The sequence below is a fragment of the Macrobrachium nipponense genome, chromosome 43 (assembly GCF_015104395.2).
Source record: "Macrobrachium nipponense isolate FS-2020 chromosome 43, ASM1510439v2, whole genome shotgun sequence".
Taxonomy (NCBI): Eukaryota; Metazoa; Arthropoda; class Malacostraca; order Decapoda; family Palaemonidae; genus Macrobrachium; species Macrobrachium nipponense.
The window spans coordinates 35,918,208-35,937,647 of NC_061104.1; the positions used below are offsets into that span (position 1 = coordinate 35,918,208).

General features: G+C 43.1%; 1 protein-coding gene across 1 annotated transcript in view; it reads right to left on the minus strand.

The window, feature by feature from the left end:
* LOC135213647 (lethal(2)neighbour of Tid protein-like) overlaps nucleotides 1-19,440 on the minus strand; it is a 229,336-nt gene that overhangs the window by 167,409 nt on the left and 42,487 nt on the right. Inside the window, exon 3 of the mRNA XM_064247689.1 lies at nucleotides 4,315-4,425. Within this exon, the coding sequence (XP_064103759.1) occupies nucleotides 4,315-4,425 (111 nt within the window). The remainder of the gene's footprint in view (nucleotides 1-4,314; nucleotides 4,426-19,440) is intronic.

The window sequence follows — 19,440 nt, forward strand, 5'->3', positions numbered from 1 at the left end:
ACTATGTTTGCATGGGATGCAAACTAGACTGCACCCCCAACCCCCCAAATAGCTAGAATCAGAAAATATACTTAGAACCCCTATAAAAATGCTTATGACTTCCTATTTTGTTGGTTCAAACTCAAGAAAAACCCACTAAAAATGCTTATACAGGCAGTCCCCAGTTATTGGCTGGGGTTCCCTTCTCGGCGGGGTACTGTTAAGTGAAATTCACCATTAACCACTCAGCAGTTTATGGTGCTTATGGCGCAGAGTTGTGGTTAATGGCACCTCTGTTAGATATGTTATGGCGCCATAACTCTATTATCGACCCCTTGTGGCACCAATTACCAAAACTCGACCTGTTATGGCACTAGACAAGCCCAATACTGGATTGCCATTAACCAAGTCCGCTGATAACCAGACTGCCTGTATCTGGCTTTTTTAAATTGTTTTATCACAAAAAGTGCATTTAATCATGAAATTGTTATGAACATTCTATAATTTGCGGATATTTCTCAGAGAAAAATACTGCGAGTATGAGAAAAATTAGTATATAATGTATAAGGTCCACAGAGAAATTGCAAATATGTGAGTCTGTGAATCTGAAGTCTGCATATATATATATATATATATATATATATATATATAATATATATATATATATATATATATATATATATAATATATATATATATATATATATATAGACAGCATTCCAGCGCGAATAGTTAAAACCACCACTAAAAATGCTTATAACTGCCTATCTTGAAAGTTCAGATACCAAATGTATACCTTTAATAACATCCTACTTCAAATATACGAGCATCATCAGAGAGAGTGGGCGCTGACTGGTGCTCAAGAGGTGCTGGCTGCTCGGTGCCACTGGGTGCTTTGGTGCCAAACGGTGCTCTGGCGCCACTGAACACTTGGGCACAACATGACGTTCGGGTGCCAACTGATGTTCGGAGACTGACCTTACAGACCTTACAGCTTGTTCAGGTTGCCCCAGGTCCCTCAGTGTGAGGCACCTCTAATGTCTACCAGAGAATTACTAATGCATCTTCTGGTATATTTAGCATCTTCCAATCTTGGATGGTCTGGGATTTAGCTTAGATATTTGTCGAGCTTATTCTTAAACACATCTATGCTCACTCCTGATGAGCTGGCATCACACTGAATAGGCGCTGTATTATCGATGCTGGTGCGTAGTGGATTAATGTCCTGTGTGCTTTCCTTAGTTTTCCTGGTATAGTTTTGGGTACTATTAAATTACCTCTGCTTGCTCTACTGGTATTTTTAGCTCCATGATGTTTAAGTAATTCCTTCTATCTGTTTCCATGCTTATATTACCATATAGCGTTCTCTTCTCCTTTCTAGGCTATATAATTTTAAAAATTGTATTCTTTCCCAGTAGTCAAGGTCCTTAACTTCTTCTATTCTAGCTGCAAAGGACCTTTGTACAATCTCTATTTGTGCAATATCCTTTTGGTAGTGTGGGTACCATATCATATTGCAATATTCAAGTGGACTATGTACATAAGTTGTATAAAGCATAATCATGTGTTCGGCTTTTCTTGTTTTGAAGTGCCATAACAACATTCCCATTTTTTTGCCAATAGTATTGCTATTTGATCATTGCATAACAAGTTCCTATTTAACATCACATCAAGGTCTTTAAATGCTTCCTTATCTGTGACTGTCTTGTTATTAGGTCCCCTATATGCATAAAGCATTCCTTCTTTATCTCCATAATTTATTGATTCAAATTTATCAGAGTTAAATACCATCCTATTTACCTCTGCCCATTCATATATTTTGTTTAGGTCTCTTTGTAGCGAGTTCCTATCTTCATCACAAGTAATTTGTCTACTTATTTTTGTGTCGAAAAACTACTCACTACCGAGTCCTTAACATTACTGTCTATGTCTGCAATCATAATAACAAATAGCACAGTTAACACTGTACCTTGTGGTACACCGGATATTACCTTACCTTCATCCTATTTCTCATCGTTTGCAATAACTATCTGTTTTCTGTTTAGTAAAAATTCTTGTATCCATCTTCCTACTTTGTCCACAATATTATGTTTTCTAATTTTCTTTGCTAATATATATTATGGTCTACCTTGTCAAAAACTTTGGCAAAGTCTAGGTAAACCACATCTGTTTCTTTTTCGTTTATCATATTTTTATATATGTTCTCACGGTGGGCTAACAGTTGGATTTGTGTACTTTTTCTGGGTACAAAACCATGTTGTCCTATATTAAACAAATTATTTTTCATTAAATGTTTCATTATACATATTTTTCTTCATTACCCTTTCATACACTTTCATAATATGTGACGTTAGACTCACAGGCCTAAAATTACTTGCCTCTAGTCTTGATCCACTTTTGAAAGTAGGGGTAATATATGCTAATTTATGTTCATCATAAATCTTGCCTGTATCTACACTTTGTCTTAATAACAATAAACTGGTGCTACTGGGTTCTTTTCCCAGGAAATGGAGGATGAGTGGTCAGGTGAGAATCTCTTTGAGCTGCCCCAGAAACTGCACAACGGCACAGACTTCTTCACCTTCTTGTAGGGCACCTGCAGGGTGCAAGACATCCATTGCTGACATTTTCAATGGTCTTGAAACATCACTGAAGCACCATTGGCACCTTCAGCTGTTCCACCTGATCCTTTTCCTACCTCCCTTGCTCCCAAATCCAACGCCATTGCCAACCTGAAGTGTAAATTTGATCACAAGTTTGAATTGTTAGTGAAGACTGTGTCACAGTTAGGTGAGTCAGTGAGAGCTGTTATGGAGTGTAAAGTGAGTGGTGCTAGTGAAGTCCAAGTGGAGGAGCTGACTGTCCGTCCTGCCGATTCTCTAAGGCAAAGGTCCCTGGCATACTCTCCCGCTCCTGGGAGAAGCCATACCGGAAGCCCAAAGGAGGTCGGTGGGGTCTGCACACGGGCAGTCAGCCCCTCATTCTCACCTGATGTCAAGCCCCAGGTGATGACAGACTTTCCACTGCACAGTCTTTCCTTTAGGAAAGACTGTGGATGTCCATAAAAATATCTTTCCACTGGCTGTCTGTCATCACCTGGGACTTGACAACAGGTGAGAATGAGGGGGTGACTGCCCACGCGCAGACCCCACTGACCTCCTTCAGGCTTCTGATATGGTTTCTCCCAGGAGCAGGGGAGTATGCCAGGGACCTTTGCCTTAGAGAATCGCAAGTTCGAATTGTTAGTGAACACTGTGTCACACAGTGTTCACTAAAAATTCGAACTTGCGATCGAGCTGACACTTCAGGTTGGCAATAGCGTTGGATTTGGGAGCAAGGGAGGTAGGAAAAGGATCAGGTGGAACAGCCAAAGGACTGGGAATGGGTGAAACCACAGGCACAGATAAAATAGCACAGCAATGGAAGACCTAGCAGACTCTGACTAGCTACAATCTTATCTTGTTTAATAGTCACTTTCCCCTGTTTATCCCTCCCTAACTTTCATAGATGAGTATTTAAAATCTTCCATTGCTTAGGATACCAGCCCTCACATTCAACTCGTGCATACTACATGTAAATCATTCCTAACTGAGGTTAACCTCGTATTGCAACCTTTACTGCAATAACAAGTGCTAGATGTGCTTGCGTTGGACATTGCCCTGTAAATAAGTCTGTCAACAAAGCCCAAATAGGTAAAAAAGTCAGTCATTTGTCACAAATCTTGAAAATCAAGGATTTATCTAAATCCCTATCTAGTTAAATTGCCAAATGGCTACCCAAAGCAAAATACTTAACCAATTTGTCAAGAAGTCCCTGATTATTGGAGGGGGTTCCGTTCCAACTGTTTGATGATAAGCAAAAATCACCTATGACTGAAAATTGGTGATTATTGGCGCCAATAACCAGATTTTGGCACTGATAACTAGTTAATGGCAATTCTGTTAGGTATGTATTGGCACCAATACTCTATTATCAGTGCCGATAACAGGAAATTGGAACATTCCGGAGCCGAAAATTTTGGCACTAGACATGCACCATAAAACTGGATCGCTGATAACTGGGGATTGCCTGTATTAGAATTCCAAAATTCAGCTGTTGCTCACAACTCTGTTGTAAGGTGGCAAAAACAAATTAAGGCTATTTGCTCAGTTGTCCCTCTTCTTCCCTGAAAGTGGGCGGGGCTAGTTACCTACACCAAAACAAAAGAATCGCTACAGCGAATTTCAAATGTTAACTGCTGATACTAGAAACTGATAGCTATGTAATTACTTGGTAAGTTACTTTTATAAAAACATAAATCCATCTACAATGAAGCATTGTCAAACATTCAACTTACCAGCAGGATAGACTAAAGGTCCTGTATCACCCTTCAGATTAGTGTAATCCCAGGTGCCATTTACAACCCCTTCTACTTCTTGCATGTATGCTATCCAGTCAATTTCAGTGTCTGAATAAAAAGAACAATTATATATTTCATATATTCAAATGTAGAAACTCCATTAAAACACACTTAAAATGACAAGTTTTTCAATTTGCATTCTTCCTAGGTATACAAACCAGAGCTTTTTATGCAGGTGAGAACTGGTTGTAGAAATTTGGTAACTAGTGATCAGTCAGTGATTGGGGGGAGGAATCTACTCACCTGCAGTCACAAAGCACTTTCCCCTTGGGCATCATGGACTAAGTTGGGTGGACGAACTGGGATTAAGACACAATGCTCTGGTTTTCATACTAAGGATAATAGCAAATTTTTAAAACAATTTGTATTTTTCCTAATATACAAACCTGAATTCTTTACATAGGATTCAGCTTGTGAATGTGAATTAAAATGGCCATTTAACTTTCAAACAAGGTTGTTGACTACCAACAGTAAGGGAAAAGCCCTACCCACTCGTCAGTCTGCATTTCACTCTGCCTTTTGGCTTAGATATCAGAATTAAGGGTGGCTGAGGTGGGATTTCAATGTAAAGAACTTAGGCTTGTATGTTAGGAAAAATATACATTACTTAAAAAATTTGCTATTTGTTCCTACACAAATTCATACCTCATTATTTACATAAGAGACTGACACACTGGAGGAGGAGTCTGGGTAATTTCTGAACTGACTGATAGTTCTTCCAACTGGTAGAGCTGAGGAAGGAATTCCGCACCTCTAGCTTACTGAACATTCAATAAGGGGTGTTACAACTGCTCAACTTCAGGGTATAGGCACTCCCCAGTTATTGGTTGCTTGGAGTTTTATGAGGCTTGTCTAGTACTGAAAATTGCCAAAAATCTGTGCCAAAATGCGCTGATCTGGTTATTGGCACCAATATGAAGTTTTTATTGTAAAACTAATATTGTAATACCTACCTGAACACCTGAACTAGCCCTGGTCACTTACCAGCCCGAACCATCATTTATTAAAAAATTTACCAAATCTTTGGTTAAAATAAACGATCAGTGTTGCCAATCTCCTGGCAAACACCCTCGTTACCTATGTTACCAGCCCACCGCTAGTAGCCCTGCCTCACGGGCCGGTCACACCTGCCCTCTCACGTCAATCATAACTCAATAACTCTGTATGAGAGGGGAGGAGGGTGGGAATCATTCAGGTGTTCAGGTAGGTATTACAATATTAGTTTTACAATAAAAACTTCATATTGCAATACACCCCCTGAACACCTGAACTAGCCCGATTAACAACATTAATTTTGGAGGTGGGGAATCAAATCTGCCCGGCCCTACACTGTACCAGTTGTCAGTCATATAATTGAGTACACGAGTCAGTCTCAACTTCACTTGTCACTCGTCCAAGCTAATCTCCCATGTGTGGCCTTCTAGGCCTCCCATATGTGGAGGGAAAAACTCCCTGCACCTCTACCCTAAGGTCAAAACTCATTGAGTGCGGGAGGATACAAACCTGTTTCCTCTCAGCTGGCTATGTGCCTCACCTGAGTAGAGGAAAAACTGAAGACCTCCCATGTGGCTCTCGGCCTCTCATGTATGGAGGGAATCTGAAGACCTCCCATGTGGCTCTCGGCCTTTCAGTATGGAGGGAAAACTGAAGACCTCCCATGTGGCTTAGGCCTCTCATGTACGGAGGAGACAACCATGTCCATCGGTGCGTCTGCGACGGTGTCGCTCGATCGTAGTGATGTCCTCTCTTGTAGTGTTGTACCTGCCTGTCTGTACTCTGCCTGGTTGGCACTTGGAAGAATACCCTCAGATAGACCTAGACATGTTCTTTCCTACCTGTCCTAATACTTAAAATCTCTTGTGATATATCATATCATGAATACCTTATACATATTCCTAATAGTCGCTCCCTACTCTAATACTAACTCAGACAGCAAGGTTATTGGGTTTTAAAAATAGAATTTAGGCCAAAGGCCGAGTATTGGGACCTATGAGGTCAGTCAGCGCTGAAGGGAAATTGACAAAGTTTGAAAAGGTGTGAAAGGAAGAAAAACCTCTGTTGCACAATGAGTCCAGTGTTAGGAGAGCGTGGAAAATAGGATGAGAGAATATGAAATCAGAAAAGTGAGAGAAGATGAGAGAGGAGAGAGAGAGAGACGAGGAGAGGAGAGAGAGATGAGAGAGACGAGAGAGAGAGAAACAATATGTCTAGGATAAAGAGCAGAATATAAAATCAGGAAAAGAGAGAGAGAGAGAGAGAGAGAGAGGAGAGAGAGAGAGAGAGAGACGAGAGAGAGAGAACGAGAGAGAGATGAGAGAGAGAGAGACGAGAGAGAGAGAGAGAGAGAAATTACCATCGTCTAAACATCTCCACCTCCGCAAATTGCACCCTCTAAGTTAAAAGGGTATTATCTTAACGATAATATACTCGTATAACTCCGTACAGCTATGAACAAACCGAACGAGAACTTGTGCTAATGCGATCGACCTCCTATAACAACATCACTTTATTGTATTGATCAGCGTGTGACAGTAATCGAATCCGATAGCAATATCCGTTAATGTATTCATCCAGCGTAATTACTGTATTCGTGTTATAAATGCAGCTGAAGCTAATAAGGCAAAATTACGTGCATCAGCCAACATGGACAGAAGTCCCGAGCTTTTTGTATGAATTCCAACGCAGCCGTGGTAAAAGAAACTAATAGCATGAAAGAGCTCATTACTGTTGTGTTCACACAGACAAAGGATTAATAACGTATATAAAGTGTAAGGTTCGTAATACCTATGAAAACGAGTGAAAAACGAACGGAATCCTAAATTAACGCATCATAACCGAGGGAAAAACTAGCTTCCAATGAGACGTATCAGTCAAATTTTGGTCTTAAATTACATCGTAAGACGAACAGAATGACTTCGTTCCATAAGTTAAGTATCCAGATATTCATCAAAATGCTAACTAAGGACAAAAACATTAGCCGAGACCAAGTGATATGGTTGAATTCGGAGCCAAGGAAAAAAAAAAAATAGACTAGCCCGGCATCCTTGTCTGTCTAAACCACACCTTACAATAGTGCTGTTTGACGACAAGCTAGTGTAATTGTAATTTAATTGAAAAGTAATAAAATATTTAAAGGTAATTAAATTAACTTTATTAGGCCTAATATTAATTTCAGTTGTCATTGTAATTGGTAATATGACTGGTAATAATTTGTAACTGTAATTGATATAAGCGCAATGTAAATACTGACGGCAATAGTCTGTTAAACGTATGAAGACGTCATACATCAAAATTCCTTAAATTCTGACATCTGATTCTTATGCCTGCCCGAAGATAGAAAATCTCATTGACTATGTTAAATGTCAACATAGTTGAACACACGTCTCCTTCAAGACGTTTGTACAAACTTGGCATAAGTGAGAGTGTTGTTACGTTAGTCATTTTAGGTCAATCAGGTGTTTTTTTTTTTTTTTTTTGAGGGAATGAGATGGATACGGCGACGCAAACCCGTTATTCGTCATCCGCTGATTCCAGCGTGAATGACTGCCGAGTTAGTGTTTATACTACGCTAATATGATGATACACATAATACAATTATAATGCCTTAGTCGGACAGAATCCGATCTTCATTCTGTTCGATTACATTCATATTAATTATCCTCAGATCGGATTCTCGTTCGTTTTCATTACACCTGTACTGAATTATCCGAAGTCAAGAATGCCTTGAGCCTACAGCGTTAGCCAATATAAAAATAACAACCGATATGTTGTACAGCGAATACTTTAGGTTTAGGCAGGCTACTGAATATGCATACGATCTATCATCGTGAACACTAGGCTAACCGTAGTTAATTTTATTCGATTTCTCTCCATACTGAATATCGTAAGTCAATATGCATTGAACGGAGAAGAATTAGTTGATATTAACAATTATTGTATCGTATCAATGCCATCTTGAACAGTTCAAGAGGGCATTTATCGTATACGTAGAGGAAAGAAACCTTAAAGACGAAGGAGCATATCTGAAAGACCAACCATGGCCTGAAAAGCTTCTGATTGCAAAGGAACTCGAAGCAGGAAAAAAGCCTAAAGATGCTCTAAGGACACTGTGCCTCTAAAAACTACTACTTTTAATAGAAAACCGACCCGTAGAAGCCTGCACTTCTCTTCCTAAACTAAACACTATGTAGCCTATTATCCCTACTCGTCTATATCTGACCTAAGTTTTTATCATCCTGAGAACTTACACATCGAGGGAAGGGGAATCTGCTGCCAACACTGCCTGCTCCGCGCCAGGGGGGACGACGGATCTGCCCTGTGGGCTTGCGGATCCCATAACCCCCAGCACCGGTTAGGGCTGATTCTGGAACAGGCAGGGGAGCTGGAAAAGAACGATTAGTAATTTCAGTATCCCTATTGCTCGATCTATACCTCAACATAATCTTTAATTCTTTACTTAAAATCGGTGTAACGGAGATGTCATACTCGATGTCAGCCTACCCTCAAGTCTATTAAAGAGCACTGTCTCTAAGTTTTTATCTTGATCTACGTTAGTCTCTTCCTGCCTACACTTACTTCTTAATACGAGACCTTTCCTATGTTTGAGATACCCTAACATCTGGTCCAAAGACCACTCCTGACATTCCAAACATCTGGTCATTATTATATTGAACAATTTACGCATAAGGAATGACTATCGTGTTTCATAGGGTACTCATCCTTTTCTTGCATTGTTGGCAAAGACGATACGTTGTTGAACTTCCGCTTGTCGTTTTCTGTGATGTCGTGGCGAGGATGCAGTAGTCGTTGTCGTAGCCTGTGTTGTTTCTTCCTTTGCAGAATCAATGGTCGAATGACAAGGTATTAAGAGCAATCCAACCGTAATCCAAAGGGATGCGAATTCGTCACCAAAATCAATCAAATCAAAGGTGCAAATGAAGGCCGGCAAGACCAAAAGGAGTTCGCTGTGGACATCTGTACTCCACCTGCGAACGATAAGTGATTGACGTGAGAGGGCAGGTGTGACCGGCCCGTGAGGCAGGGCTACTAGCGTTCGGGCGGTAACTAGGAACGAGGGTGTTTGCCAGGAGATTGGCAACACTGATCGTTTATTTTAACCAAAGATTTGGTAAATTTTTAATAAATGATGGTTCGGGCTGGTAAGTGACCAGGGCTAGTTCAGGTGTTCAGGGGGTGTATTGCAAATAATATGGTTATTGGCACCACTAACAGAGTACTGGCATCAATACATATCTAACAGAGGCACCAATAACCGGTTATCGGTACCAAAATCTGGTTATCAGCACCGATAAGCACAGAAAATCACTGAATTTTGGTTATCAGCAATTTTTGTTTATGATCAAGCCATTGGAATGGAACCCCTGCCAATAGTTGGGGATTGCCTGCATTAAGTATAATGAGTTTGCATTATTATTCCAATAAAATCTTGGAAGAACCTAATAGTGTCAGAGACAATAACACTACCAATAAAACCAACAGGTTTGTTCCAATGCCAATCCTTCTCTCCCCTTGTCTAGAGAGAGGGTATGGAGGAGGTTGGGAGTTATGAGGTACAGTAGTACCTCGAGATACGAAACGGCTCAAACTTACGAAAAATCCAAAGTTACGCAAAGCAAAGACGAAAAACAAATTTTTTTACTGCTCTACATACAAAGAAAATTTTTCAAGATACGAAAGGTTTCTGAAAGTCCGAGATGCGCCCCATAAACAATTTGAAACTCGCACCGCCACGCCGCCATCTTAGTTATACTAGTAGACTCGCCACCATCCTCCTGCTCTACCCATTGGTTCCTGATGCTAGCCAAGCCATGAGATCCTTCGCTCTAATTGGACAGCATCCCTCCCATCATGCATCTTCTATACGTACGTGTTGGCGTGCCTTAGCTCGGCCACTCCGAACCCAAACTTTACTGTACGCAATCGGCATTTGTTCGCTCTAACGATTTCGTTTAGTAACGTAAATTCGTTTAGTGATTTCGTTGCAGTACATATTATCGTGTTGTGCGAAGACTGTATTGTGTTACTTTACGTAAATTAACGTAGTCATGGGTCCCAAGAAAGTTGAAATTCACGGAAAGAAGCGCATGCTCTCTTGGAGACAAAGATGGAGATCATAAAGAAGTACGAGGCTGGTATGCGATTGAGGTGATCGCAAAGGAATACGGCCGTAATCCTCGACAATAGGCACCATCCTTAAACAGAAGGATGCCATCAAAGCAACTACACCGTCGAAGGGCATCACTATTTTGTCCAGCAAGAGGAGCCATGTGCACGACGAGATGGAACGGATGCTCCTCATCTGGATAAAAAGACAAAGAAATCGCTGGCGATACAGTAACGGAGACGGCAATCGCTCACAAGGCCAGTGCTATTTTTCAGTGATTTGATTGCGCAGGCGGAAGACGAGGGAGGGGAAGGGACTTCAACGCCAACCCCAGAGTTCAAGGCTTCGCATGGCTGGTTCGAGAAATTCCATAAACGGACTGGCATCCATTCAGTGGTGACGTCATGGGGGGAGGCTGCCAGCTCGGACATGAAAGCGGCCGAAGCCTTTAAAAAGACGTTCGACGAGATGATGACCAAGGAAGGCTACAGTTCTCAGCAAGTCTTCAACTGTGATGAGACTGGCCTTTTTTGGAAAAAAGGCATCATCAGACATACATCACGCGGAAGAAGAAGAAGCTACCCGGGCATAAGCCTATGAAAAACAGGCTTACGCTCGCACTTTGTTCGAACGCCAGTGGGGATTGCAAGGTGAAGCCCCTACTGGTGTATCATTCCGAGACTCCTCGAGCCTTCAAGGCCCACAAAGTGTTGAAGGAGAAGCTTCCAGTGATGTGGAGGGCTAATGCAAAAGCCTGGGTAACGAGGCTTTTGTTCACCGAGTGGGGTAAATCTGTGTTTCGGCCCAACTGTGAAGAGTTTTTTGCAAGAGAAGCGCCTCCCCTGAAATGTCTGCTGGTGTTGGACAATACCCCTCCCACCCTCCTGGCCTCGAAGAAGATATCCTAGTGGAGTATTCCTTTGTTAAGATTCTTTTTCTTCCGCCCCACACCACCCTCTCCTCCAGCCCATGGACCAGCAAGTGATAGCGAACTTTAAGAAGCTGTACACGAAACATCTTTTCAAAAAGATTGTTTCAACATCACCGATACCACAAACCTCACCTTGCGTGAATTTTGGAAGGAGCATTTCGACATCGTCATTTGCATCGACTCATCAACCAAGCTTGGCAGGAGGGTTCGAGGCGAACCTTGAATTCCTCGTGGAGGAAACTCTGGCCTGATGCCATATCCGCCTGAGACTTCGAGGGATTCGACGTGGGCGAAGCTGGTGCTGCTGAGTCCGAAACAGTTGACGATCCCGAAACTGTTTCCCAACCAGATCTTGACAAGATCGTTGTACTCGGCAAGTCCATGGGGCTGGTCATCGACGAGGACGACATCAACGACCTTCTCGAGGAGCACCAAGAGGAGCTTACGACGGATGACCTGAAGGAGTTGGAGGCCATGCAATATAACGTCGTTCAAGAGGAGTTCTATAGCAGCGGCGATGAAGAGGAGGAGCCTTTGACAACGGCACAAATTAAGGAGGTCTTAGCCGCTTTTCATAAAGTGCAATCGTTTTATTCGCAAAAAAGAACGACCCTGACAAGGCTCACACAGGGTCTTATGCGTTGCGCAGTTCGATGACGTTTGTGCCCGACGTCGTTTCAGGTAACAATTGTGAAAAGTAGGCAGTAAGCAATTCTTCCTTGGATCGTTATTTTTAAAGAGGCCTTCAGCATTAGCAGGAGTAAGCAAAAAGGAAGAACCAAGTGATAAAAAACAGAAAGTTGAAAGCAAAAAAGGAAGAACCAAGTGATGAAAACAGAAACGTTGAAAGTGGTGATGAAGTTGAAATTCTGTAAAAAAAAAAAAAAAAAAAAAAAACCTACGAGTTTTTGGTAGCAGTATTATTGATGGTCAGTTATTTTGTGGTTTTTGAAGCTGTTGTTTGAATTGTTGTTGGTGTTGTATGTTTGAAGGTTGTTGTGCCTGTGTTGTTGAGTTTGTTGTGCTTGTGAGTTCTGTTGGGTTGTAGATGAGTTGTTGGATTTGTTTAGTGTTGTTGTTGTGGTTCCTTGATGTTGTAGGTGGTGTGTTGACTTGTTGGGTTATTATTTTTTGGCATGGATAGCGATTATTTGTGCAGTGGTCTTTTGTTGTATGGTTATTGAATTGTTGTGTGGTTGTTGTCCTTGTTCAGCTGTTTGTGTGTTGTGTTAGGACAGTTAGCCTAGCCTAGCCTAGCTATACCTATCCAGTGGACATCAGTGCAGCTCCTCACCCTGAGTCTGAGGTGAGTACATGTGTTTGTGTTTTGAGTTTTTTGTTTTTTAGCTTGTGTAATCCTGCCACAAGGGGGACATGCATCTAACAATCCACAAAAAGATGAAAGAGTGAGCTCTTGTTGTGCTAACTCACCTGTCCAGTGCATGATGGTTTGCTACCTACCTCTCTTCCCTATGATAACGGTAAAAGTCAACACACTATTGCTTACTGAACACCCTATAGGTGAGATGCCGTGTCCCTTTGGGGAGCCAGATGAGGTACACAACTTGATGGGCAGTCACCACAGGACCCAGGAAAAACATGGCCTAGGACTTGTGGGCAACATCTTGAAGGTAGAATGACATGAATGTAGTCTAGTGGGACCACATCCCTGCTCGTAACACCTGTTGAACCAACAGGTTCTTCTGGCATGTGAGGAAGAGGGTGATGCCCCTAACCTTGTGAGCTCTGGCCCGGACTATGCTCCAGTCTACCTCATCTGAAGAAGAGTACAGTACTCCCATTTGATTCTCTCTCTCACAAAACCGTAAAGAGTTCGTTTTCTTGGACACCTCTTTCTTGGTCAAGCTGGTACTAATGAAGAGGTATTACACTCAGGCCTGAGGTGCTGTGTTCAGTACCGAAGCACCTTAACTGGACAAAGTAGCACCTTGTCTTGATCATTATCTACAAAATCCTCTAGGGAGCAGACTGAAAATAACTCCGATCTTGTGTCAGAGACAGATGGATTCTGAGGCTTTGCTACAAATTCCAGAACAAAATGACATTTTTATGATAGAATAAAATTTTATATATACTTACCCAGTAATTACATAGCTAAGAGTTTCACTCACCCAGCAGCTAAAATCTTGAAATTTGTGGGTAGCGCTAATTTTTTGCTTTGGGCAGGTGAAAATGATCCTGCCCTCTTTCAGGGAAAGAGAGCTAACATTGTTTATGCCCCTAATGTCCATGCGAGGGGATGGAGGGAGGGCTCCAATCATGTAATTAAGTAGTACTGGGTAAGTATAAATAAAACTTTATTTTACCATAAAAAAAGGATTTTGACGTAAGGAAAAATCTATTTCTGGGCGATTGGCTCGTGTCGCCAGAAACGAAATATCCTTTTAATCTATTATTTCTAGGGTAAATGTACTAACACATACCAGAGAATAAATAAAATAAAGAAAAAGGTCAGTATAACTGACTCGCTCACCCTCTAGGAGGGTGTCGGTATGAACACTAGGCGAGTGAGACCACTACCACGAGCCAAATGCCAATAGAAATCTCCCACTACAAAACCCTCCAAGAGGGGAGCCGTCCCACAGAGAGAGCAGCTCGTACTACTACTACTCCATCCATGCTTGCGACTGCTGCGCCTCTGGTGGCCATCCTGAAGTTAGCAGACAATCTTGAGCGAAGGGACGGGTAGGGGGGTATTTCGCTGGCGACACGAGCCAATCGCCCAGAAATAGATTTTTCCTTACGTCAAAATCCTTTTTCTGGGCTCAGCTCGTGTCCGCTTGCCGCGAAATCGTACCAGAGAAACAGCACAAGATTGTAAAGAAAGTAAACAGAATAGGTCTCAAAAGATACAAATAAATGAATGAATATAATTGCTAAAAAGATACAAATACACAGTAAAACAAAATCAGAATTATGCTTAAATTACCCTTAAAACTAATTATGTTAATAATATAAGGTAATTTACATATATACAAATAGGTAAAATGATTACCTATCATAATAAATCTGTGTAACAACATTGTATCAAAATAGAAATAGCAATTAATATAAAGTTACATAAATATTTGATCAATCACAAAAATATATATCTCAGGAATGTATATGACTTAATATACAAAACCCGTAACCATTGTAATATGATGTATCCCCTAGCATAAAAATAAGGGGATAACATCTATGAGATCAGTATGGTAATCAGCTGTGTGTGTCCCTAACCAGACAAAAGGGACACTATATAATCAAACTAGAGTCAGGGGAAACTATGTTACCCGCTGCTACTGCTGGGAATTTCAGAGCTTCCAAGGACTTAAGGTAGTGACGTTTGAACACTCGCGATTTCCATCCGGTATACTTCTTTAAATCATCAAAATTCATATGCTGGAAGTAATTAATTGAGGTGGCTACTGCCCTGACATCATGTGCTTTTGAAAGGAGTCAGGATTGGCTTGTTTGATAAAGTACAGGATTTGTTGCCTGATGCCTTTAGTGGATAAAGTACCACTTTTTCCCCCTAAAGAGGGGCCCCGATGAGGAAGAGGAGGTCCTGGATAGAAAGGCTCGTAAGGTTGAAACTGGACAAAGGGAAAACATCTTGCGGAAGGGGTAATACCTTCCAAGGTTCCCACCTCATCAAAGGATCTTCATTCTTTGCTAAAAAACTACGTTCCGGAGAAAGTAGCACTTCCCCTGTGGGAAGGAATTGAAACATGATCCGGATCTCTGGATAAAGCCGACAGTTCTGGAAATTCTTGCTCCTGAAGCTAGGCTTAATAAAACAGAGTTTCCTTAGGAGCATCATAAACGAGCATGTGTCATTATCGGTTTCGGAAGCCAGTTTTAGAACATCGTTTAAGAACCATGAAACTGACGTAGGCTGACAGAGGGCCTAAGTCTAGCACATGCTTTAGGAATAGACGAGAAATAGGTATCTGTCAAGTCTATGTTAAATCCAAATTGAAATATCTTTTTCAATGCTGACTTGTTTGTCGTAATAGTGCTAGCTGCTAAACCCTTTTCAAATAAAGATCTGAAAGGGATATAGCAGAATTAACTGTCATGAATCTGATATCTGACTTCCTCAGGAAGATTGCTAACTTTTTTGACGGCAGCATCATACTGCCTCAAAGTTGAATCCCTTTTATCGGATTCCAGGAAAAGAATATTCTGAGGGTCAATATTCGCCTCTCTTTTTGCCGCAAACTTCATGAAATCCATAAAGTTAGGGTTTTGAGAATCCCTGAGGAAGCGAACACAGTCTTCGTTTGTACTGACTGGGAGAGCTTGGGGGGACTGGGGATCCGAAGGGACGAAGGCCCAGTTCCAGAATCATGGGGTACCAATTGCTCTTCGGCCAGTCTGGGGCTACTAGAGCCACTTGACCCCTGAATGTCCTGAGTTTGTCTAATACCTTCATAAGGAGATTCACTGGAGGGAAGACGTAAATCTTCTCCCAGTTGTTCCAGTCCAGAGCCAGGGCGTCCGTGGCGTAAGCCAGAGGTCCAGGTTGGGGGCTACATAACACGGTAGTTTGTGGTTTGCTTGTGATGCGAAGAGATCCACCTGTAGCCCTGGGGACTCTTTGAAGGATCCATTGGAACGCAACTCTCGTCTAGAGACCATTCCGACTCTAGGGGTACTGATCGGGATAGGGCGTCTGCTATGACGTTTCTCACTCCAGCTATGGTGGGTGGAGGAAAGATGCCAACTGAATTTGTCTGCCAGGGAGAAGATGGCTATCATGACGTGGTTTAGATGACGCGACTTGGAGCCTCCTCTGTTTATGCAATGTACTACCACTGCGCTGTCCAAGACTAGCTTTATGTGGGAGTACCTGGTGGGCATAATCTTTCAGAGTCAAGAAAACTGCCATTGCCTCCAGTACGTTTATATGGAACTGACGGAACTGGGGTGACCAAATTCCTTGAACCTTTTTGACTTGGGAGTACCCTCCCAGCCGCTTAAGGACGCGTCTGTGTGGATGGTGATCCCTGGTGGAGGGAACTGAAGAGGAACTGACACTGACAGATTCTTGACTTTTGCCCACGGCCGAAGCCGGTTCTTTAGAATCAGAGGCACTGAGGATAGCTTGTCCCTGGACCTGACATTTGCTCGTGAGCGCCAGATCCTGGTTAGATCTTTTAGTTTGGCTTTCATTAAGATGTTCGTTACTGAAGCAAACTGGAGAGAGCCGAGGATCCTTTCCTGGAGCTCTCCTGGATGCTAGTTTGTGACTTAGAAATTGCTTGACTGACTTCGCTATTTCTTTCCTTTTGGTGGATGGAATCGACAGAGTGTGTGAGGATAGATTCCATTGAATGCTAGCCACTGAAAGTTCGACTCTGGAGTGAGTCTTGATTTGGATCTGTTTATCTTGAATCCTAGATATTCTAGGAATTGGATCACTTTCAGTGTGGCCTTGTTGCATTCTTCGACTGATGGGGCCCAGATCATCCAATCGTCGAGATACGCTACTACCATAATCCCTTGAGCTCTGAGCTGTTGCACTACTACTTCCGCTAGCTTCGTGAACACCCTGGGTGCCACGTTGAGCCCGAACGGGACTACCTTGAAGGAGAACGTCTGATCTCCTATCTTGAATCCCAGATACGGACGGAAGTGTCTTGCAATAGGGATATGATAGTAGGCGTCTGTAAGATCGATAGAGGTGGTGACGGCCCCACGGGGAAGTAAGGTCCGCACCTGTGAGATCGTGAGCATCTTGAACTTGTCGCAGCGGATGCTAAGTTTAAGCGGGACAAGTCTAAGATTACCCTCCTTTTGTTTGAGCCTTTCTTGGAACGCTGAACAAGCGACCTTGAAATTTTAACCTTTTGACTTTGACTATAGCTCCTTTCTGAAGGAGGTCCTCTGCGTACTCTGTCAATTCCTTGGAAGGAAGTTGACGGAAAGGTCTGGCTGGAGGTGGGTTCGTCAACCAGCTCCAAACCCAGCCCTTTTGACACTATGCTCTGAGCCCACTGGCTGAAGTTCCACGGTGGCGAAAGTGAAACAGCCTCCCTCCTACCTGAAGTTCTTCATTGGTTCTGGTAACCCCCTCGACCTCCTCTGAAGTGCTTTCCCCTATTGAAGGGGCCTCCCGATCCTCTCCCACGAAAGGACCGCTTACCTCTGCCTCCCTTGTTCGAGCGGTCATACTTCTGAGAAGCTTGACTCTCGAAGGCTTGATTGTAAGCTGGAGAGATGGCGTATGAGGTGGAGGGCTGAGGCTGAGGGGATATCACATAAATAGGCTGTGATTGACCTTTAGACGTGGAGGGCTGGGCTGTCTGCACTAACGGCACTGTAGGAACTTGTTGAGGGAAGCGCGGTTGCTTCTTTTGGTAGGCTGGAACGTCTGGGTTTCCTTTGCCCCTTAACCTTTTGGTGTCAGGTCTTGCCTTCTCCTAGCCGTAAGACCCCAAACGGTCCTTAAGGCTCTGGTTCAACCTCGTAGCCTCTGCCTTGGACTTCCTTACCATAGCCTCTGGAAGAGATCTGCGCCCAGATGTTAGAAGAGAGTAACCTATTCGGTTCATGACGAATGGTTGCCTCTAGCAGGACATGCTTCCTACAATTCGTTCTGGCAGTGGCAAACTCGAACATATCTGACTGCAGCGTTTGAGTCAGGGCTTTGGTCATAAGCTTAAAAATTGGTTCTGAACCATAAGCCATGGTTGCTACCTCAGACATAGCCATCAGGTTGATTGACCTGGCTAGTCGTGTTTTCGAGTCAAATTCCGCTTGAATAAGACTATCAGGGAGCCTGGGCAGCTTTCACCAAACTGCTCCATAGCACAGTCAGGTTTGAGTTTGCCAGCTGTGAAAAGTATTAGGCAAGTCTTCCCACAATTCTCCAATTGAAGGGAGAGGCAACGGAGATGTGGGGTTCTGCTTCTTTCAAACTGAGGCATGGGAAGGGTTTCCCTTTTGAAGCTGCTGAGATGGTCGACCTAGCTATCTTGGTTAGGAAAGGGAGCGGGGTACTCTCGTCCATCGTGAAAATGGTAAAGGGACTTTTGAATGGTTGGATCTTGGTGTTCGAACAGTCCATGTCCTCTAAACATCTGAGCATTCTCGCTGAGCCTGGTCTCGAGAATAGAGGACTGTCTCCTTTTGGTTACCCTGTCATCCCTAACCATAGCCGAAGGCGTGAGCCTAGCGTAGCCTATGAAGGGAGGCTGTAGGCCTTCCGGGTAGAACTCGAAGTCCTCTACTTCTTCGAGTTCCAAACTCCGGTATGGAGATGAGGACCATCTTGGAAGGGGGGTGCGTAATGATGCTACTCTCCAAGGATTGTTCATGGAGAAAGCGGGCAGCGAGTCATGCGGGGGAAGCTGAGATCCGCTAGTGTTGGAGGTTGAGGGAGAGGCAAGAGGGGCTTCTCTTAGACCGGCTATAATAGTGTCCTGAGAAGTGATCCTGTCCGACAGGCGGGATATATATGTTCCATACTCGTTCTTAAGGGAGCCCACTAGGTCGCCCACCTGTTGCAACAGGCCAGCATTGGTGTCCAAAGCCGGAGCTGCTGCGGAGGTGGAGGGGAGACTCTGAATAGGCACCAAAGGTAGTGGAACTGGTGATACTGCCGGGGTGCGGGATTTCTCCTTAGGTTTACTCTTTGAGGACTTTGAGCCGGAGCTAGACCCTTTAGACCTGTCTGGGGCCGGGATTACGAGCCGGAGACTTTGCGCAGGGATGGAAGAAGACAGAGGACGTCTTCTTCGAAGACGATGACGTCTTAGTCAAGGTCATATGTTTGGACTTGATCTTAGGTCCAACCGAAGCCTCTGGAGGAGTATATAACTCATCACCCGTAAAGCCTTGGAAGGATGGAGAGGTTGCAGGGGTAGAAGAAACAGTCACTCCCAAGGGAGACCCTTGGGTACCTGCATTACTTACCTCGGCCAACAGGTCGTCTATACCTACATAGGTTCAACATTTATATCCAGGGTTGCGACATCCGTGGAGATATCCTGGTCTTGTT